Here is a 23,371-nt window from a genome sequence, read left to right as displayed (position 1 = left end):
CCATTCTGAGCCATTTAGAAGTTAAATTGCTTCCTTTATGGAGTCCTCGTCACACCTCCCCTGCATACTTCCTGAAAAAGAGCAGCTTTTTAATAAGCTTTTATTGCAGTGTGTTTAATTTAGATTTCCCGCTACAGTCCGTAGTAGCATCTTGTGTGTGATTCCATTAACAGAGCAGCGATAAGGACTTCTAAAGTAAACACACTGTGCTGAAAGATTTGAAAATACTGCATAAACAGTCATTTAACTCCTAAATGACAGAACAGAGGAGCGAGACTGCAGGGGCATGACCTATACACCAAAATGGTTTCATAAAGCTAAAGCTCTGGTGACAAACTATTCCTTTAATGATTTATAGAAAATCAGTGTTGCAGATTATATCGAGGCTTTATGAAAAATAAAATTATAATAATATGAAGGTGATATTAGCTCCTTCCTTTCATACTACGTTCCTTTTTCTTAGCTATACAACTGCTTTATTTGCATTTCAGGGTTTGCTACATTACTTATGTAATTTATTGCTTACATTACTTATGTAATTTATGACTAATTTTTTTCCCCGTTTAGCATTGATAAAACAAAAATCTGCTTATTGTATATTTTTCTATTCCCGTTTTTAATCTTTTATTTGGGGTTCCCCTAAATGTTTGCTAATTGTAAAGAAACCTAGGTGGATTCTTGGCAGGTACGGATGGGAAGCATCTTTCAAAATGTGTGTGCTAGCGAAGGACATTTATATGGTTATTGTGGACATGCCTAAATAAATACGGTAGTAATCAACATTATTTAACCCCCATTGAAAATCAGGTTTATTGTCAGACTTTCAGCAGTGTGCAATGAACAAATCTATCAAAACAATTGAAATGGCTCAACACAACAGATGCTTCAAGTTTTTTCCCCAAATTCAACTGAAAATGCAGCTTATAATAACTTATCCAGTCTCAAAACTATTCAACTCCCTAAATAGAATCCCTCAACAGCACAAATATACACAGCAGGTGATGTCTCATGCAGACCTAATGCAACTAATCATGGGCTTCATTAGTTGCACCCAGGTGTGCTTGAGCTGGAATGCTTAAAATACCTTAACTGGCTAGGGGTTTATTGAGTGTCACGTTTGACTGCATGTTAGAAGTAAGGCCAAGTCAAAAGAATGGACCACAAAGTTAAGAGAAGAGATCATCACCCATCACAAACGAGGAACAGGATACAAAATGAAAGCAAATGCACTGAATTTTCCTAGTGACACCGCTGGAAGCAAAGTTTGCAAGTTCAAAGTTGAAGGAACAGTGGTTACACTGTTTTCTGAGAAGGCAGGTTGTGAAAAACCCTTGAGTGACTGCAAAAGACCCGCAGCAAGACTTGGTGGCAACAAACATTGAGGTTTCAGTGAGCACAGTTAGGCGCTTATTAAACGCAGAAGGTTTCCATCCCAGAACCCAAAGACGTACACAACTACTGACCGAAAAGCCCAAGAAAAGTCGTCTCCAATATGCTCAAAATCATATAAATAAGCCACAAAAGTTTTGGTATTCTGTTGTCTAGAGTGATTAAACAAAACTGGAACTTTTCGCCACAATGTCTGGTGGAAGAAGAATGAAACGTACGCTGAAAAGAACACTGTCTACAGTGAAGCATGGTGGTGGCTCAGTAATGCTCTGTGGCTGCTTTGCATCCTCTGGCACTGGAAACCTGCAGCGTGTGGATAGCAAGATGGATTCACTTTAGTATCAGGAAATCCTAAGAGAAAACAGAATGCTGCCTATGAGGAAGCTGAAGCTTGGTTGTCACTGGACCTTCCAACAAGACAATGATCCCAAGCACAGCTCATATTCCATCAAGGTTTGGTTGCAGTAGTAGTCCAGGAAAATTCTACACTGGCCATCACAGTAACCCGATTTAAACCCCATAGAAAACCTCTAGAAAAGAAGGTGGTTGCAGCACACAAACCCGATAATATTACTGAACTGGAGGCCATTGCTCATGAGCAATGGGCAAGGATTCCTTAGGAATGCTTCCAGAAGCTGGTGTGTGGCTACGCATATAGTTTGCAGCAGGTAATACCATCAAGGGTGCTATACTAACTACTAAAGATGCTTCCCATGAAGTTGAATCATTTTGAGACTGGAGAAGTCATTATAAGTTGCATTTTCAATTGAATTTAAGGGAAGCCACTTGAAAAACCATTCGTTGTGTTGAGCCAATTCAGTTGCTTTTGTTTGATTTGTTCATTGCAAACAGCTGAAAGCCTGTAAATTTTGACAATACACCTGATTTTCAATGAGAGTTGATTAATTTTGATTAAAACTGTACATGACCCATCTGTGATCATGCACACTTGAAAATTCTAAAGGGAATTAACTAGACATATGCACACATTTGCCTATCCACAAACAAATCAAAAGCCCCCCAAAAAAGAGGTGCAATGTCATGCCCAATAGATACAACTCAAAATAAATACATCAAGTATAATATGGAACAGGGGTGTTGCAGTTTGAATAGCTCAAACTTACATAGTATCAGAAGCCAGCGCACAGTTCATTCTGAAGCAACCAATCAAACGCACAGCATTATCAGTTGGAGGTTACAATGCAGACTATGTAAAATATCCATAGCTTTGAATGGATATTTGGGTTTTAACTGCAGTGTCTTGAAATACCAAGTTTCAGTTTTTATTTTAATGGATTTTCTTCTTGAAGGGCCACTCCTAGCCGATGATGGCTTGCTGTCGTGTTTATGTTTCCTAGAGTTCCTTGGTGCCAACCTATGACTTAATATTTAACTGCTTGAGAACAGTTTGCTATAAACAAAGAGTCTTTCCAGCACTGAGTGACCACCTCCATCAAGACCAGAATTGACATTCCCACATCATCAATGTCAATCTCATCCAACCTAGACTGCTGCACTTTCAGCCACTTTCTGCACTATAAAGATCTAAACATTTAGCAATCGCAGTCAATAAAATCTAAGGTGGTTCTGATATGGTCTTCCTAACATAGCTTGTTGATAGGCAAACCATTTGAGCCACTTATCCGGCACACAATGTTAAACATAAATAAATGTGAGACCGATTTTTCTCAGTAATCCATGAGCTAAAGACTCCAAGCAGTTAAATAGTCTGGATGCAAGAAAACAATAAAAAAAAAAAACAATTAGACAATACATAGTCACATTTTAACAAGTATAGGTTTTATTAGCATTTTTGGGAAGTTTTTATTTTTTTTAATGTTTATTTTTTTTGTTGTGGGTAAACAATCCCATGTGTGTTTTCTTCTAAAGAGAGTTTTGTGGTGCTCTCATCCTTTTGTGATGACATTTGACAGTTTTATGAGACATCTTGTGTTGTGGTAAAAGATGAGTTTGCAAAGTATGACCATAGTGTTAAAGATGAGGTTACAACTTATCCAGAAAGTTGTCCAGCAGAGGGATTCCTTCCTTTAGACCTTTGCGTTTGCGAGTTTCTGCAACAACTTGACATGGTCGAGAAGTTACATCGGAGGGATCTCCAGGCAGAATCTGCCAGTGATCAAACACACACTGTGGGAACGCTTGTCCACCAGTGTTGGACCTTAAATCGGCTGTAAAACCTGATACAAACAAGGATTGCGAAATGGTCACAAAAGTCAATAAAAAAACAAAAAACAACAACTCATAAATCAAATTAAATAAATAAACATCACAGTCAAAGCATAGTGCGCATTTCACTTTTCTTTTTGTCTGATTTGTAAACATTAAGCTTCCATAAAAAAATAATTTAAGGCATTTCTAGATACTGTACTATGCAGTGTCAATTTTAGTCCGATTTTAGTAGACTATCATTTTTGAGATTTAGTTGACCAAAACAATTTAGATGACTAAATGGCTTTTAAGTCAAAAGACTATGACTAAAACTAAATTGAAATTTGCCGCCAAAATGAACATTGGCATGTGAGGGAGCCACAGAGGGGCTGGAGAAGGGACAAAAAAGAGACAGACAGGGGCTTGGGAGAGGTGCATCCAGAGGGTCTGGAGGACACAAAGGCACCGGGGAAAGGGCAAAAGAGACTTTAACTGAACCCATCAGAATTTAACCGTGTCGACTAAAATCTACCGGAGATTTAGTAGACTAAAACAACATGTAAAGAATGTGATTAATTTTGCATTTGCCAAAATTGTATAATTATTTGTATGTCAGAGGCTGTGCAATCTTCAGCCTTAATACTAATATATCGATGGACATTATTGAGAAATCAGAATCAGTGATCAGGTATGTGCATGTTTACAAGTAAATATTTACTAGATAGATTGCTAGATTAAATTTGTCCCCTCAGGCATCCAAACCTCTAATGTTTAGCGAATACATCCCACTGTAAACTCACTGTGGGGTATGACGTTCTAAAATAAACCACTGATAAGTTAATTGTGGATCACATTGTCAAATAAAAGGACAATTATATAAAATGTTGGCACAGAAAATGTAAACTGTAGTAGCAAAAATCGCCAGGAAAAGTTAAACAAAAAGATGGTCATACATACCGAATGATTCATTTACAGGAAGATAAGCTTTCACAACAAACATTGGTGTTCCAGCAACTTGAGATTCTTCAAACACATGACCGCGTTTCCTGTTCAATACGCCATAGATCCCACCAACTACCTGTTCTGGGCACTAGATAAAGTATTCAGAGGATGAGCAAAACATTTACATCAACAATGACAGCACTGTTTCCTATACTACATACTTGTAGATTTGTTTTTACACGATTTTATTGTATTGTCTGGCACTGATATATTATTTCATTTACATCATTGTGTGAAAAATAAGTTTTAGAAAGGAGTTACCAAAAGGAATTATTTATAAAACATATGAAGCCGCGTTTCTTCTCATCCGGATGTAATTAGAACATCACAACAGGTATTGCATCTTTTTACAAAAAAAAAAAAACAATTAAAGGAACACAAACATGCATTCCTCACCCAATAGTGTTAAAAACATAATCTAACCCCACCTGATTATAATAAAATCTTACCTTAACTCAGATCTACTGCTGCTGGCTATGCCCCTGATCTGCCTGCTTGGCTGACATTATCAGAAGTTGTGTTCTGACCCAACCACAATGCTTTCTCAGAGGAACGCATTGGATTGGTTGAGACTGTCAAGGAGGCAGATCAAGGGCAAAGCCAGCACAAAACAAATACAATAAGCTCTAGTTGTTCTGGTGACTGTAGAGTGCCTTTAAGTATTTTTCCCATGTCATATTATTTTCAATTTCAATTGTAATGACGGCTTGGGATTAAAGCCAGAAGTAAGTATTATTATTTCATTGCTGTTACTTATCTCATCCTCCATTGCTCACTATTGTATTTCTTTGTAATTTATAAATTTATTCCATATAACTAGCCAACACTTACACATTTAGGAGTCTGTTTAAGGATGGAGCATGCCATTATTTAAACTATTTGTCATACGTTAATAAGTGAAATATAAAAAGGAAGATTCCACTGAAATTGACCAAAATGTTAAGGATGAAAGAATCCCTGCTCACAACAGCCCTGTGCCACTGAGCTCTATAGATCCTATTCCACAGAATCTTTCATCATCCAGCTATGAAATAGGTTTTAGAATTACCCCAACCCCTCCTAATATTGTCGGCCCTCTTCCTACTAAAACACACCACCCCCCCTTTATTTCCTTTTCATTCACTATTTTTCCACTAATCACTAGAATTTTCTTCCCATTTGCCAGACACAGTAACCACAATGTACACTGTTTTTTTTAAGTAAGTGTTTGAGTAGGGTCCTCAGACACACATTAGCCAATGGTCCATGCTACTACCTGTTCAATACTATTTGAGTAGGAACTCTTGTAATTTGCTACTACAATGGCATTCTGGTCTTTAACTTTGAAACTGGCTTTTAACATTCAACTCTATTATCCATCTGTGACAAATTGGACCTCGTCATGGATCATTGGAGGGGCATACTTGCCAGCCTCTTACCCTGTCACTGTGTTACACACTGGTTGAAAACACTATTCGTGCCTGTTCGGACTTATAACACGAATAATTCGAACTTTCGAATCGGCACTTCGAATTCCCGAAGCCATTAGACCACGAGGTGGTGGCCATCTTGTTCGCATGGACCAAACCCGCGAATAGACTTCAGGGGGATTTAGCGCGAATACCCTGGAACTATTTTCGTCATGAAAACTTTGCAGTTCCTGGTCTGTCCTCCAGCGGCATTTAGCTGCAATTCTATGGAACTATTTTCAGCTATGGGACCATGCCTGCGGTCGCTAAAAACTATGACTTCCATAAAATTAATGAAACCCTGAACTGATCTGGGTGATTTTTGCGTATGTTGGTCACCCAGATCAGGGCTGTCAGGGGTTGTAACTTTTATGTGGATTTTATGTGTTTTTAGGTATTTTGGGTTTTTTGTAAAAATGGTTGTTTTTTTGTGTTTGGAGATAATTGAGTTTAGTATGGTGCCTGACTCAATTATCTCCTAAGTAAAGGGGAAGGCTTATTGTATAGTATGTGGGAGTGTCATACATTGTAAATGTGTTATCATTGGTGTATACGTTTATGTCCCTGTCCCCAACAAGGTCCATGTGGATGTACACCTTGCTTAGTGACTTGCATAAAAATGCCATTGTGGCTACCATTAAACCAGTTCTGCTTTACCCTCAACATAGAGCCTCACCTCATGTTTGTAGGGACCTGCTATACAAGCTATATCACTAACTCTTATAAGAGCTTCACAGATATACTCTCTCGGAGGAGAGGTTTACTCACTGGAAGCTGGATCCTGATCATGGGTCCAGGGTGAGTGGAGAACGGCGAGATCCCCAACCAACCGGTTGTGGGACTCTGCAGTGCTGATGGTGTTTGGAGCCTTCCGTGAGCATTAGGAGCATCGATTTACAGAGGCACCCAGTCGGGGTGGCAGGCGATCTGTCACACCATCCATGATATCTCATGATATGCCCAAAAGCCACGTTACTATTGTCCTTGCACAGTACTCCAATTACTCTCATTTTAAAACAAAGCCCATCTTGCCTCTACTCACGATTCTGTGTTGGCACTTTCCTGTAGGAAACCCCAACCAATATATTTGCTTTATAAAAAAAGTAAACACTTGGAAACACTTTGAAACAAGTGGCAAGGTCTGAAAACAGAGCACAGACACGTTTGAATCCAGAAAACGACATGGTTCTTCATAGAAATGTGACAGCAGATAAGAACCATTCGGCCCATCTAGTCTGTCCAGTGTTTTTAATACTTTAATTAGTCCCTGGTCTTATCTTATAGTTAGGGCATTTTCTCTGAAAAGACAGTGTTTACAGCAAAAAGCCTGAAGGTAATGATTCTACTCACCAGAACAAATTCACTAAGCTGTAGTTGTTCTGGTGACTATAGTGTCCCTTTAAACTCCTTTACTGTGTTAACCTCTACCACTTCAGCTGGAAGGCTATTCCATGCATCCACTACCAGTAAAGTAATACTTCCTGATATTTCCAAACCTTTGCCACTCTAATTTAAGACTATGTCCACTTGTTGTGGTAGTTTTTCTTCTTTTAAATATAGCCTCCTCCTTTACTGTGTTAATTCCCTTTATGTATTTAAATGTTTCTATCATATCCCCCATGTCTCGTCTTTCCTCCAAGCTATACATGTTCACTATTGACTGAGAATACCTCACCTGAATTTCCACCAGATAGATGGGTTCCATCAGTCGGGGCTGGGCTGTGAGAGCCGCGGCATAAAGGACTCTCCGGGCTGTAGGGATTATTTGTCCTCCTCCACGATGAATGGCATCAGCATGCAGGGTAACATCATGGATGTCGAATCGAGCTCCTCTCAGATTCTCTTCACACAGAACACCCTGAAATCACATTTGTATCTCACATAACTAATCAATTCTAAATCAGCAATGTTTCCAAGCTTCCCAGCAATACAGAAAACAAGAGTACATTCTTTAACTCTAGTTTAGTCTACCATCTCATTGCTCATCCCTTTTCATAACCGTGTTCCAGTAGAGAATAAATATAACACTAAATTGTTGCTAATTTGATGTAGTAAAACATTTAAAATGAAATACTTGTTCAAAGCTCAATGTTCTACATCCTACATAGTCAATGCTCCACATTAATAAGTACTCAAATTCCACAGATCTCCTTATGCATTCAAGATCCACAAAAATGAGTACCATAGCATTAAGAAATAGTAACATTGACTAATCAGATTACATTTCTTTTTTAAATGGTTTAATCGTAAATTCTACAGTATCAACACTTGGTTCTTTTTCAAAGTGTCAAAACATTACACATTCCTATTTTATAAATGTCATATATTCATATAAAGTTGTAATGGCTATTTCTATGTCCATTGTTCTTTAGTGCTAGGAAGGACAAATCTATGAAGTGCAACCTATTCTCACCTCTTTGGTGGCCCACTGGAATCCTGCCACAACACTGTCCTTAATCTCATTGAGATATTGGACACCTTTAGTGACATCAACCAAGATATTGGGTCCTGTTCCATCAGGTCCAAAGCACCAGATCTTACGAGCCTCGGCAACGTCCCACTCATACTTCTCTGCCAGGTATCTGGCACGTATCTTTAATTCCTGACGGGAGCTCACGTCCCCTTTGTCAATGTCTTCTGCCAGTCCATCTGGGAAAGGCCTGGCTTTCATGTACAAGCGATTGTGCTTGTTAGGAGATTTGGATAAGCACAGCTGGTTGGACTCCTCGCTCACTGTCTCACGATAAGATACTACAGGATCTGATTTCTGGAAATACAGGTTTAATTTTTAACATGTTGATGATATCTATTATTGCTTAACTGATAAATGAAACTATGTTGACAAATTAATTTTAAGGACAACATGTAAATACATGATTCCTACAAAAATTATTATAATGGGACCTAGTCTACCTTTAACATTTACACAGTAAAACCATATTAAAACATCTAAGGAAAACAAAGATATAATTCTAAGCCAAACCATAGGGTTATTTTCATGGATATGGAATATCTATGTGCGGTCTTCAGAAATGCACTGTGGTTTCTGATATCCATACCTTGATTGGAATACATGCGTGATCTTCTTCTAGATCTTTAAGGCAAATTTCAAGATGCAACTCTCCAGCACCTGCAATGATGTGTTCCCCAGATTCTTCAATTATACACTAAATATAAAAAGAGAACATTACATACATGTAGGGTGTATGATAAATAAAATAGACTATATTACCAATATGTTTAGGACACATTCAGTACAGCACAAGCTGACAGGTGTTCTATTTAATCTTATTTACCAGATTAAACTTTTATTTTATCCTGAGTCAGTAACCCACCTGAACCATGGGGTCAGACTTGGCCAGGCGCTTTAAGCCTTCCACCAGTTTTGGAAGGTCAGCTGGGTTTTTTGCTTCTACTGCCACACGCACAACAGGGCTGACACTGAATTTCATCACCCTCATATTATGGGCATGTTCAAAAGTGGTGATGGTGCCAGTCTTCACCAGAAACTGGTCTACGCCAACAAGACCAACAATATTACCACAAGGTACATCCTCGATGGGTTCAACGTAACGCCCCATCATAAGAATGGTTCTGTTAATAAAGAAACAAATAAATAGATTTGAAATAAGAAACAAGGTTATGGACAAGGAATATTTGTTGCACAGAGCTTAAGTCACATTTTCATTCACAAAAGACAAAGTTTCTTCTCAGTTCTAGACAGGAGAAAGTTTAATTGGGTTCTAAACACATACATTTTTCACTAAACTCTTTCACGGATGGAAAAACACCAGGGAGTTGCATTGCATGCCAAAATAAATAAAATGGGAAAATTCCCCAACACACTTGGGCTTCCAGCTCAGGCCTTAGGTTTGCAACCTCATAGTGATTATGTGACAATTCACATTTTGGTGAATAACCCTGGCAGTAATTTAAGAATATAAGACCGTTTTGGTGAATATAGATATGTATTAATATACTTAATGAGGGAGGAAGGAAAATAAAATTTTATTAATAAAAACAAAACAAAAAAACCTCTCTCTCTCTCTCACCTTGCAAACTCAACAGGTTAACTCAGCGTTTCATCTTGCTGGGATAGATCAAAATAGTACAAGTAATACTACCCATTAATAAGTATATACATGGAGTTCACTAAATTAACTAGATGGATTACAGTTCTACACAAGGCAAAATGTCTCGGCTACTTTGGTACTTAAGGCACTAAGTAATAGTGCAAGAGGCATCAGGAATCAAATGGTGAGATATGAAAATTGGGCAGACTAGATGGTCCAAACAGTTCTTATCTGCCGTCACATTCTATGTTTCATACACTTTCAGTATGCACTGAGATGGCCTTACCTCTGAATGGGTTTGATGTACAGATCTTCCTTCTTTCCAGGTGTATAGTTTGGACCCATGATGCGTACTTTCTGTCCTGTTGACACAACACCAGAGAACACCCGACCAAAAGCATAGAAACGTCCTTTGTCAGTGGTGGGGACCATCTTTGAGATGTACATCATCAGAGGTCCCTTAGGGTCACAGCTTTTCACACCTGTGTAAAAAGTGTAATCACATTATAGTGCAACAAAAGGGGATCGGTTTATTTCACTAATAAAGTCACATGACACAATAGGTATTATATTTGAAGAGCTAATTATGTCATCTTTAAATGTCCACTGGCTAGAACATAACTAACTTACATAGGAATCAGAAGAATAACTACAATTCTATCCAGGATAGACACCCAGTGGCTAAGGGAAGAATTGCGACATTACTTTTATAGTGCTATCTATATTACACACAGATGAGACACACTGTAAACCTGTAAAACCCATCAGCAGAGAGAGATGAACATGGCATCTAGGGCACCTTGGAACACTAAATTAATCTACCTGTAGCACTCATATCCAATGTTATACAACACCCAAGACTACACCCATTCACAAAATTAAAAATTTTCAGAGCTCCCCAATTGAAGTTTGCAGGAGAAAGGGAGACGAAAGAAAAGAACACAGTTTGGTGAAGTTCTACTTAATTCAAGAAAGAAGTTGCCTTTGCACCTGTAAAGATCATTCTGTGCCCTATCCCTGCAACGAGAGGGAGCTACAAGCCCCCGCGCATCGTCCAGGGGAGTATTAGGAACTTTGCTGCACTTGTCTGCATGGTTCAGAACTTTTTAATTCAACAAAAATGTAAATACATTGGTCTTGCTTTTTTCCCCAACGTATCCTTATATATGGATTATTGCCACTTACAATTCGGGCTTCATCAGCTGGGTAATATGTGGTGAAAGCCCAGCTGATGAAGCCCAAATTGTAAGTGGCGAAACGCATCCTGGCAATAGCAAGTGTCTATTTAATACTTACTTTTTAAGTAATTGTTGGTAGATTTATTAAATTACATCTTTTTAACATTACTTGGCATCTTGTTCCTGCTATTGAGAAAGAAGGGAGTGTGGTCCTTTAACCACACACTGCACTGTTCATAGAGCCTGGAGTTGGCTGCATCTTTGTGAGTATCCATTTGTGAAGTACCTGTTCTGAATTTGCAGTACATTACTCTATTACCCTATGTACAAATTTCTTCTGAGCCAATATTTAGGACTTATTAAAAAAAGTTTCCAGTATAAAGAATGGAAGGGTCACCTCCATGGACACCCCAAGCGGTCTCCACTAGAGCTAAGTGTTTTAGCTCATGAAAGTGTGAGTGTTCAATTGTCTCATTTATCATTACGCTACCCTTCCACAAAGTTATACACTATTGTATCTATTTTTGTTCATTTAAAAAGGTACCAAGGTCTTCTTTAAAGACTCTCCCGTTAAGGTTAAGACAGATGTCTCAAGGTACTCTGTTGTTTCCACTTAAAACTTTTCTATTGGTAATAAGCGCCACACTGTTTTTTGATTATTTTTTTTTGGGGTGTGTATGGAAAGATAACACATCACAGTGTGATAGCAGCTGAATTATTTAAAAATCTGATATTCACATTTGTATAATATTCCTTGTAATAACCGCTAGTACACATTACTTTTATTTTTCTGTTTCAAATTGTAATTATTCGCCTTCACTCCGTAAATACTCCCTATAACAAGTGTTTTGACCTTACCCATAGCTGCTTCATCATCAGGTGGCCCTTCATACAGCAGTTCACAGCGATATTTCTGTGCCGTCACCGGAGAAGGCAGGTGAATTGTGATCATCTGAAGCAAGGCATCTCCTGCTGGCAACCACCGGCGCATTACAGCCTGCACAAAACAAACAATTACACCCACGCCGATAACTGGACCATACACCATGTTATAAGTCAACATGTACGACTGCGTATGTATGAATTCTTTGCACAAATCTTTAACCTGCCTATTCTATATACATCAATAAGCATGTTTCTTAGGTAGTTTTGAAAGGGGCACTGAATACCCTAACCACTTCAGCCTACTACAGTGCAAGGGCCCTGGTGCTATACTTTTACCATTTAAAGTTCAGTGCCGTATCTTCACTCCTAGCTTCTGACACTATTTGAGGAGCTTCACTTCCTCAAAAGTCAAAACAATGTATTTGTTTTATTTCAATTCATCCCACCACAAAGTCAAATTTGTGATGGCAACAATAAAGGCTCCTGGAAATAACAAAAGGGCATTTGAATTTGTTTTCTTAATAATTTGTGAATTGAAGGTGATAATCCATTGCCGACATGCACTAGGTAATATCTCTCTGCATACTTTTTTTTTGTAAGACATTCTGAGCAAATCAGCGTCTACTCTGCCAGGAGCCTTGCTGTGATAGGAGGAACACTATAACTGCATTACCCACCTGGCTCAGAGCTCTGTTCACACATTCATTTGAGCAACTAGCAATGCTTGGTCACATCGTACAGAATATCTGGATGTCCGATGAGGATACAATGTACTTGATGCAATGGTTAGACTGGTTACCTACTCCATTAACAAAGACTTTTCTTTATTTAAGAAGGACTTCCAAGGCTTAACAAACTAGGTCACTGTTAAATTTGTATCCATTCAGCGGGTACTCTAATCAACATAACTAAAGCTCAAGGTAATGCCCCATTTTGTTTTCTCCAGATGGATTCTGAATGTTTTTTTTTTTTTTTTAAATGGGGGACGGAGCCCATAACTTGAAAGCATAGCCATTGCACTGGGCTATAGTGGGTATGTTGCTTACAGTGCCCCTTTAATGAACATCCAGTAATCTGGATATTTGGGATAATTTGGGGGGGACCGGTTCACTTTTTGAAGTAGTACATTTTACAGAATTAACCATTTAATATTTTCCCATTTTGTATTTACACCATGTGTAACTGCAGTAGAATATGTCCCTCAAACCCCTTGCACCCCACTTATTGAATAAGGTCACACCTGAAGGTTTGGGCTCCTCGATAGAAGGCAGTGGGATGGGGTGTCTGCTTACGTCGAGTGTGTTTACATGCTGGCAAACCATGTCCCTTGGTCAGAAATGTAAGAGCCTGTTAGTGAAAGGGGCTCTCTGCCTGTCACTAACAGACTTTTTATCGGTTCACTTCTAAAAATGAGGGGAAAGATACAAAACAACATACACATTAAAAACAGCAATGGCAAAGCAACAGAGGACACAATTATAACTGGCAATGGGAAAAGCAACAATGAAAGCAAAATGGCAGACTGACACATTGAATGCTAGCAATATTGTGGACCCAACATGACTAGACTCCTTCATTACAGTATTTTGTAGATTATTAAACTGCAATTCATCTGTATATAGATTGTTTTATACAGTGGGTCCGTTCAGATGTACTTTTAATTTGGCTGGTGCTTTCCCCCACATTACAAGGCTTTATTTAAAAATGCAATTCAATATGCCAAATTCTGGGCCTCTGCAGTCAGATAGGGAGGTGAGAGTCAAAAAGTTTCTATTTCACCAGTCTTCCCCACAATAATTAACGAATGAATAAAATAAAATTCACTTTTGCTGGGCTCTACCTTCAGGCTACAATTTAAAAATAATCTACATAATGCTGTAAAGGGGGAAAGTGCCCAACGGTTCACTTAAAATCCAAACAAGAAAGCAGTGCATTTCCTTTTAATCCTGTCCTCAAATGGCTTGCTAGGTTCTTAGGCTATTCCTGTTAATGTGAAGTAGGATAATCACAGGCTCAGTCAATGAAGCTAATTCACCTGTGGTAAAGCGAAGAGACTGGGTCAGTGCAAATCCTTATCAGATGTATCTCTCTTACAGAATCTGGGTGCAACGGCAGTACCAATATGTAAACAATCATAGTAAGGAACTATCGTCACAGACTAAACGCTTCGTTATTAGGTCATGCATTACCTAGGAAATACGAGATTTCAGTTAAACAAACTGAACTGTGGCCCACGTGCGGCTTTCGATATAAACTTAGCAGCAAGATGAAGACAGGAAATGTAATGAATAAATAAAGTTCTATGCGTGTGCTAAAACAATCTCGGCAATATTTCCATCAATAATACATTAAAAAGACATGGCCGTTATAAAAGCTGATGTATAAAGTGAACGGAAGGACAAGCATGGGAAATACAGGTCTAGCAAATTTTTCTCAAGCCTGTTCAATCCTTAAGAGAAAATGTCCGAGTATTCGGTTTGGCAGTTTATGATCAATCACCCAAACATATTCTCTGATCGGCTATTATAGCAAATGTGTGTTGGTGGAATAAACCGAGAGGGGAAATAAGTAAATAAGTGAGCTTTATATACAAGCAGTGCCTTTAGTTAACAGACTGATCTTCTTTCAACTAGCACAAAATATAGCATAAAAATAACAGTATAGGAAAGGGTTAAAAACAATACTTTGACTTTATGGCATTAGCTTTAACAAACTAATCACAGAGCAGACTGGCTGGGATGAAGCATGTGTACGTCACTTATGCCTTTATATACGTCACTGTGCCTTTATATCCTGGAAAAAACCCAAAAACATAGTGGTGTTCCCTTGCCACCCTTCTGTGTTCAAGAGATGGAAAGGTCCTATGTGCTCGTAGAAGGTACTAAGGGAAAAGATAATTGGAGCAAACAACTTGACACTTGGGACGCATATCAGTAAAAAGGATTATTAACCTTGTAGTCATTTTCCTATCACATGCAGATGGAATTCGTAGATATATCGGACATTAGCCAACATACCTGTACTGAGATGAGGGTCATTTTAAAGCTTTTACAGTTAATTAAAAACAGGCTTGAGAAACTAAAATATGCAACAAAAAACAAAAACAAAAGCAGTAGCAAGCAAACACAACCCCCCCCCTCTACAATCTCGATTTTTCTCCAAATGACCTATCTGGATAATGTGTCACACTTTAACTGTATATAAAGGTGATCACATTACCATTTTTATATAAGTTGGTAACATCAAGGGACCATTGGAGGTTTACTCCATTAACAGCTGAAGAGACACAAGGATGTCTATCTGTACATGACTGCTAGTGGCAGTGTGGATGTTTAATGTTTTTTCAGCTCTGGAAAATGCTGATTGCTTCCAATCGATGACACCTCGTCTGATTCCAGTCCATTTGCTGTGCTCATCATCAGGCTCCACACTTACCTTAAGAAGTTGTTTGCCTTCCTTTTCCTTGTCCTCTGCATCAAGCTTGATATCCAGTTTTTCTATCAGTTTGGCAGTTTCGTCTTTTTTAAAGTTCATAATGGCATCAAATATCTAGAGGGGAAAATAGCGCAATATCCCAATGTTATACAGGCGAGTTTAATATGTTTTAATGATTATTTAAACAAGACAGCAGCCATGAAAACTATCAAGCAAGAGCAGTTCGATCCAATACTCAGAATTTGTATTTGAAATGTATAATCAAATTGTGAAAAGTTTAGAAAAGTTCTATAAAATAGATAGTTTATAACACAGTGAATGACTAGTAGAAGTCATGTTCAATGCTGGCCGATTTCTGGGATGTAAATTTCGTGCACACATAACACATGAGTTTGACATCACGGTTACAAATCACACGGTCTTTGTATTAACTCTTTGTGTAATGTGAGTCATTTAGATTGGAATGGAATCTGTCCTAAACTAAACAAACTAGAATAATTAGATGACATCACATTCTGACTTTTTTCTCAGATACATGGTTTTTCAGTGAAATGCAAAAGCCTTTCGTGTCATTACTCCGACCTCTTATTGTTTTTAAAAACTGAAATGGTGAGCACACAGAGGGAAGAAAAACAAACAACCTATAGCTGTACGTTTCCCATAAACCACAGGGAATACTTCCCATGTACTTGAATGCTAAAGAGTAGTAAGAAATGCTGAATAACCATAAATGAGAATAGCTTGCACAAGTGAATGGAAGTTGCTAGTGACTCTATTGAAGCTCCTGCCAACCATTTCAAAGAAAACAGATGACTTTTTATGTTATATTTACATAAAATTATATGTTCCACGACAGGTACACTTTAAATACAAGGAAAATTATGATTTCTTAGCACTACAGAGCTGGGTACAAGAGTCAGGACTAAAATTAAAAGGACACAGACACACAAGTGCTGCGGAATCTGTGGGCGCTATATACCGGTAAATGGCAATAATAATAATAAATCACTATTTAGTAATCCGTATAAAAAAAAAAACCATGCATGCATTTAAGTATGTATTTTTTAGTTGGGGTACATCTAAAACCAGCTTGCAAAAGGCTGTAGATCTTTCGTCTGCACTCTATGCAAGCTCCTTTTTGTCCCTCCAGCCTAGACTTTCAGTCTGTACTGGGAAAATGACCAATCAGAGTGGAGTGTACCTGCCACTTCCTTTAGCTCTGTGGAGCCAACAAAATTGTGAAGAGAACTTCAAATCGAAATCAGCACTTTTACAAACAGCAGTTAAAGTCGAGGTGCTGTGTGTGTGTGGGGGGGGGAGTGGTCCTTTCAAGGTAGATTAAATCACTAAAAACAGATAACAGAACAAGAGTTTAAAAAAAAATGTGGGAATATGACCAAAACAGCTATATAAATGTTTATATTATGTATTATTGCCTCCCTGCAAAGTCTTATTGATACGTTAATTAAACAAAGAGGAGAGGAGACTCCTCAAACAAGGAGTCAGTCTCCTCACTACTAGTACCTCTTATGTAAAAATCAATCTCAGGACTTGAAAAAAGGTTCAAGTCCTGAGATTGATTTTTACATAAGAGGTACTACTAATGAGGAGACTGACTCCTTGAGGAGCCTCCTCTCCTCTCTATTTTTTCTCATATTGTATTGTATTTCCTAGGGTTATGCCTTTAATTACCTCTGTAACCCTTTCTACACTCCTAGTCTAGAATTTTCTAGGCTGAGGGTGTTTGTTATATATTATGTTAATTAAACAAACTTCATTACTTTGAAAATGGGATCCAAGATGAGCTGGCTGAATGTTCGTGGCAGCTTCTTCCCATCTGGGGAGGTGGCAGACTTGCTGAATTTTCCAGCAGCTGGATCAAAATACCTTAAAAACAGAATTATAGTAAAAAAAAAACAAAACATCAGTGTATCCATTTTTAAACAAATGCTGAAAAGATAAATAGTCTATTTAAAAAAAATAAATAATAATAATAATAATAATAATAATAAAAAAAATAAAATTGTTCTACAGATTTATTACAATGGCTAAAGCACAACATATTATGGCCGGAATGACTGTAATGACATATTATGGTTGGAATTTCTGATAGATATTTGAATCGATTTGGTATTTTGTCCTTTGTTTTCTGCCACTATCTGTGGGGATATTTATGGGATAATAATAGTAAACAGTTGAGAATTGCCCACTATTTCAATTCTCAGATCCCAAAGATCGTTATCGTGTAAGTGAAATGTATTCCATATAAATAAAATCACAATTTGTTATAAAAATAGATACAATTTATTGTGACAAATTAAATAATAATATGTAACATGCGTGATAATAATCAATGAATATTTAGTATAATATATATACTACAATGGCAATACACATTCCAATGGTTAAGACAAGATTTATGACTGTCTTTCACAGAGAAACGAAAGTGAAACTTACACACAGACACAGAGCTTGCAGCTTAAAGCCATAAAACTTTAGCTGACAGTTAGAATAACCCTTTCAATGCTGGTTAGACCTCCTAGGTAATTAAGACCTATTCTCATGTAATTTTAAATAAAATAACATTTAAACCAGCTCATTAGTCATTTCCTGGAACCATCCAATAAGAGTAATCTACCATGTTCTATAAGCAGAATTTTAACTTGCCTAAACAGATATTTTATCTTATTTTAGAGCAAATCAATACACCTGGATAAATATCACGATATGCTAACATGTGATGTAATCACACTAATATATAATTATTATTCCTTTCCATCTGCAGAATGGAATGGTTATAACTATATACTTCTTTAGTAACTAAGATTTCTAAATATCGAAATCTGATCGTGATTTATCCAGTCATATATCATGCTATTAGAAAAATTTTAATTAATTAAGATTAATTAAATGAAACCAGTATAATTACCAGTTGAGTAGATATTTTCATCAGATTAGTAGGTAGTCTCGGGAACTTGTTTGAATGTCTCTATGCATGGAGGTGTGTAAGAATTTATCAGTGTCCTAGAGTGGATATCTGTCATGGATTTCTCTGCATTGCCCCCGACTGCTCACTCCTTTGCTTTCTTTGCATCGCCGAATCTGACATCATTTAGCTTAACTTTATGGTTATTTATAATTTAAGTTTTCTGTCAGTTCAAAGAGTTTCTTTGGGCTTTCTTCAGACTATGTGTCTGGCAAATTTAGCTATAATTTCTAATATGACAGTTATACACTAAATATGACCTCTAAATTACAATTGGACGTTATACAATATCGAAAGTAAAATTTAATTATTTAATCTTCTCTGTCACAAATGTCTGGGTTTAGAATTATTTATATTCCATTAGCATTTAGACAGTCTGTCCATCCCCCGTTCTCATTTCTTATCTTTTGATTTGTTTATACAAGCATTCCTTAGCTCTGGCCAAGTGGTTAGTTTTACAGAAAGGATAGAAATCTTGCGTCTTTTGTTAGCTTGAAAATAACAAAATGGAGTCTGCTCTGTTCAGAGTGATTCTGACAATATACATTTTAATTTCTATCATAGCACAAAATGTCTGCCGATAGAATAATTGGGATATGTCAGGATATTTATAAGTTATATGATGATAAACGGCACTTTCAAATACTCCCATGCAGTCTGCTTGTCTCAAAGTAACTACAGTAATTCAGTTATCAAACGTCATTTATTCTAACTATTTGTTTGAATCTAGGTACAAACAGAGGGATGCAGGCACATAACAGGGTATCTTAAAGGAAAGCGGCATTCATTAAGACATTTCCCCTTTATTTGTTGAAGGGCTGAAAAACAGCCGGTGTAACTCTTAATTTACCTTTTCCTCTACCCAGATTTTAAATAACAATGGAATGTAAAGGGACACCCAGACCACTTCAGTTCATTGTAGTGGTCTGGGTGCGATGTCCCGGGCACAATTTTAGAGGAACTGCAATGATTACCTTGCAGGGCTAAGACTGCCTCGAGTGGCTGTCAATCTGGGGGGAGGAGGGGAGTAAGGGGGCAGATGGCAGTATAATGCTAGAAATACAGGTTTGTATTCCTAGCACTGTAGTATCCCTTTAAGTAATGTTCGAAGATTTACTGTGGATTTATCAGGGCAAACTAGTCACACATCAACATTCACTGTCTACAAAGTGGTCCTGAATGTTCTTGTTTAGCAGACATGCCCCTAATCACGGTATAGTGAGTAGGGGCAGAAGGGAGATTTAAAACTCCCTTATTAATGAATACCAAGTAATTTTTTTAAATTCTGTATTTTTATTGTGCAGGTAGGTACATGGCAATCCCATACACCACAACATATAGTGCATACAGACATATAGACATTCATATAAACTTATTCGTGGCATGAGTGTGTGCACATTTTTAAAAATATTACCAAAGGCGGTATAACAGGCTTAACATTGGTTAACAGTAACTGCAATGTAGTTAGCTTGCGAGTGAGTTAGAGTTGTTTTGCTGTATCCTATCGCAGTATATTTAAAAGCTTGGACATAATACAAGTCTGGGTGAAAAATAAAACTGGTGGGACCTATGGGTACAGCAGACATGTATAATGTTAAGTAGATTAGGTATGTGAGTAGTCAGGCGTGGTTGCATGGCTAGTATGAGTAACCCCCTAGGCTGTATACTCTTAATCAAAGCTACGTTATGCATGTTTTCTCAGGGTTCCTAGCGACCACATCGTTAGAGTTTATATGAAAAGCAGTGTGAGAGGTCTCAGAAAATTTTTAATGAAACACAAAAAATGGAACAGAAAATACTTTACGCCTTATTCTCTAGCATGTTGGTGTCAGAATAAGGGTGGCTTGGTCAGAGAGTCCAGCGTCAGCCGATGCCCAGACTTGGGGGGGAATAAAGACTGTCCATGGGTTGTGCCATGTGGAAGCTGGGCTCGAATTCCCTCCAGCTCTGGGTCGTGGTGAAGAGCAGCATCGCAGGGTTAGAGGTTCGGGTCCTCTGTTTCGTGGCCAAGTCTCTTTGATGTAAGGGACGGCTGGTGCTCCTGCTGTAGCGTTGCCGCCAGCGGCGGTGGATTCTCAGCCTCCGCAGCAGATGTCGGGGTAGTTTGCCCCTGGTGGTCTTGGGCCTGGTCTGGTCCGTTTGCGCTGTGTCAGACATTTGATGTGGGAGGTCGCCTTGAGGGGGCCTGCTCACCTCCTGCTTCTCTCTGCTGTGCTCTTGGTTCTGACACGGTGTCTCCATGGCGTGGGCCTCTAACTTTGCCCAGAAGTTTGCAAAGAGCCTGTCTACGTTGTGGAGCAAACGCTCAAACGTGCTCTGGAGTGACATCGCAATTTGTTCTGTGTCAGGAGCTTGTGTGTCAGGAGTGTCCGCCATTTTAAGTTTGACGGTTGCTGCTTAATCTTGTCGCTTGATGGCTTCTTGTAGCCGGCTTCTTGGTGCTGGGTATGTCAGGGGGGGACCGGGATGACCCCCACCCGGTCCAGTGGGGGGGGGGGGGGGGGTGAGGGACAGCCTGGAGCTATTTGCACTTCGCCGGGTATAGGGCTCGGAGAGCGGCCGCCTCTCCTCTGCCCACGTTTGTGTAGGCCGCAAGCCTGAACGACAGCTTTTCAGTGCCGAAACGGCTGGATTTTGGTATCCCTGGATGCACCGTCGTTCCCTTATCTGGGAAGTCGTCGGTGACTGGTCGGTTTGGCGAGTGGCCCCGGTAATTCGTAGTTTATCAGTCCCAGTCTGTGGAGCTCAGCCGATGCACGTCTGATCATCTCTGCATCCAGGCTCAGCCCCCCCGAATACCAAGTAATTTTTACTTAGTATTAGTAAACTTTTACTAAGCAGCTGCAAAATGCAGCCCCGGCACGAATAGGATCGGCATATCATTCATTCAAGTGAAATGCTGTTTTGAACAGAAAGTACCAAATGGCGTCCTAACACGAATGAACAAAGTATACTCATTCGGTTATGACGAAATTTGGTAGTTTTGCCAGCGTCCTGTCTAAATGACAGGACGATCGGGAAAAGTGAAAGGAGGCATTGCAAGATCACGGAGAAAAGAGTGAGTATTGTGGGAAAATGTATATGGCCAACAGGAAGTGGGTCAAATCTGGTCAAGGGTAGGAAAAATACACAAGACAATTAGGTCCCTACTTTGTCTTATGTTTTAAGGAAAACTAGATAAGATAGGAAGAAAAGAAGAACAGATCCCGAGAGAGGAAGAGAAAATGAAGCGATTGGGTAAGTTAAGTTCGGCATGACAGTGCCACTTTAACTACAGCAGGTAGTATTGGTTATGGTGCTTGCAGTGTTCCTTTAAATAACTTAAACACAACAATGAAACATAGTTACATAGCTGAAAAGAGACTTGCGTCCATCAAGTTCAGCCTTCCTCACATATGTTTTTGCGGTTGATCCAAAAGAAGGCAAAAAAACCTAGTCTGAAGCACTTCAAAAATTCCTTCTTGATCCCCCCCCAAAAAGCAGTCAGATGTCTCCTTAGATCAAGCAGCTATTGCCCCACTAATTAGAAATTATATCCCTGTATGTTATGTTTTTGCAAGTATTTATCCAATTGTTGTTTAAACATCTGTATGGACTCTGATAAAACCACCTCTCAGGCAGAGAATTCCATATCCTTCTTACTCTTACTGTAAAAAAACAACCCCCCCCCCCAAAAAAAAACACTTTTCTTTGCCTTAGATGAAATCTCCTTTCTTCCAGCCTAAATGTGTGACCTTGTGTCCTACGTAAAGTCCGGTTAATGAATAGATTTCCAGATAATGGTTTGTACTGGCCCCGAATATATATTTGTATAGAAACATATAATGTGACGGCAGATAAGAACCATTCGGCCCATCTAGTCTGCCCAATCCTTTCATTAGTCCCTGACCTTATCTTATAGTTAGGATGGCCTTATGCCTATCCCACGCATACTTAAACCCCTTTACTGTATGCATATTTGTTATAGAAAACAAATTAGGCAACAATATGCAATGTCAATCTGCAGTTGCTAAGGCCAGTAAGGGTTTGTCATGTATAAATAAATAAATAAATAAATAAATAGGGGCATAAATTTTCGGGATGAAAATATAATTTTTCCTCTTTATAAATCGCTGGTAAGACCACACCTTAAATATGCCGTGCAATTATGGGCACCTGTTCTAAAGAAGGATATCATGAGACGAGCTACAAAATTGATAAAAGGAATGGAGCATTATAGTTACGAAGAAAGGTTAAAAAAGTTAAATCTCTTTAGTTTGGAAAAACGGCGCCTCAGAGGGGATATGATAACATTATACAGGTAGGCAGACAATGTAATAGAGCAGCAGGAAATGCTAGCAGAATGCTTGGTTATATAGGGAGAGGTATTAGCAGTAGAAAGAGGGACGTGCTCATGCTATTGAACAGAACACTGGTGAGACATCAGTTGGAGTATTGTACGCAGTACTGGAGACCGTATCTCCAGAAGGATATTGATACCTTAGAGAGAGTTCAGAGAAGGGCTACTAAACTGGTTCATGGATTGCAGGATAAAACTTACCAGAAAAGGGTAAAGGATCTTAACATGTATAGCTTGGAGGAAAGACGAGACAGGGGGTATATGATGGAAACATTTAAATACATAAAGGGAATCAACAGGGTAAAGGAGGAGACTATATTTAAAAGAAGAAAAACTACCACAATAAGAGAACAGTCTTAAATTAGAGGGGCAAATGTTTAAAAATAATATCAGGAAGTATTACTTTACTGAGAGAGTAGTGGATGCATGGAATAGCTTTCCAGCTGAAATGGTAGAGGTTAACACAG

At 38.5% G+C, this 23,371-nt stretch overlaps 1 protein-coding gene across 1 annotated transcript in view; it reads right to left on the bottom strand.

Annotated features, from left to right (window-relative positions):
* Positions 1 to 3,167: 3,167 nt before the first annotated feature.
* The window catches only part of LOC134610719 (elongation factor 2-like), a 36,808-nt gene continuing 16,604 nt past the window's right edge, over positions 3,168 to 23,371 (bottom strand). The window contains exons 6-15 of the mRNA XM_063453876.1: positions 17,361 to 17,466; positions 15,580 to 15,693; positions 12,118 to 12,256; positions 10,368 to 10,563; positions 9,344 to 9,602; positions 9,068 to 9,175; positions 8,422 to 8,775; positions 7,684 to 7,866; positions 4,516 to 4,648; positions 3,168 to 3,587 (exon numbers count right to left, since the gene is read on the bottom strand). Of these exons, the coding sequence (XP_063309946.1) occupies positions 3,394 to 3,587; positions 4,516 to 4,648; positions 7,684 to 7,866; positions 8,422 to 8,775; positions 9,068 to 9,175; positions 9,344 to 9,602; positions 10,368 to 10,563; positions 12,118 to 12,256; positions 15,580 to 15,693; positions 17,361 to 17,466 (1,786 nt within the window). The 3' untranslated portion in view covers positions 3,168 to 3,393. The remainder of the gene's footprint in view (positions 3,588 to 4,515; positions 4,649 to 7,683; positions 7,867 to 8,421; positions 8,776 to 9,067; positions 9,176 to 9,343; positions 9,603 to 10,367; positions 10,564 to 12,117; positions 12,257 to 15,579; positions 15,694 to 17,360; positions 17,467 to 23,371) is intronic.

The sequence above is a fragment of the Pelobates fuscus genome, chromosome 5 (genome assembly GCF_036172605.1).
Source record: "Pelobates fuscus isolate aPelFus1 chromosome 5, aPelFus1.pri, whole genome shotgun sequence".
Taxonomy (NCBI): Eukaryota; Metazoa; Chordata; class Amphibia; order Anura; family Pelobatidae; genus Pelobates; species Pelobates fuscus.
This window is presented reverse-complemented; position numbering and strand designations above follow the sequence as displayed.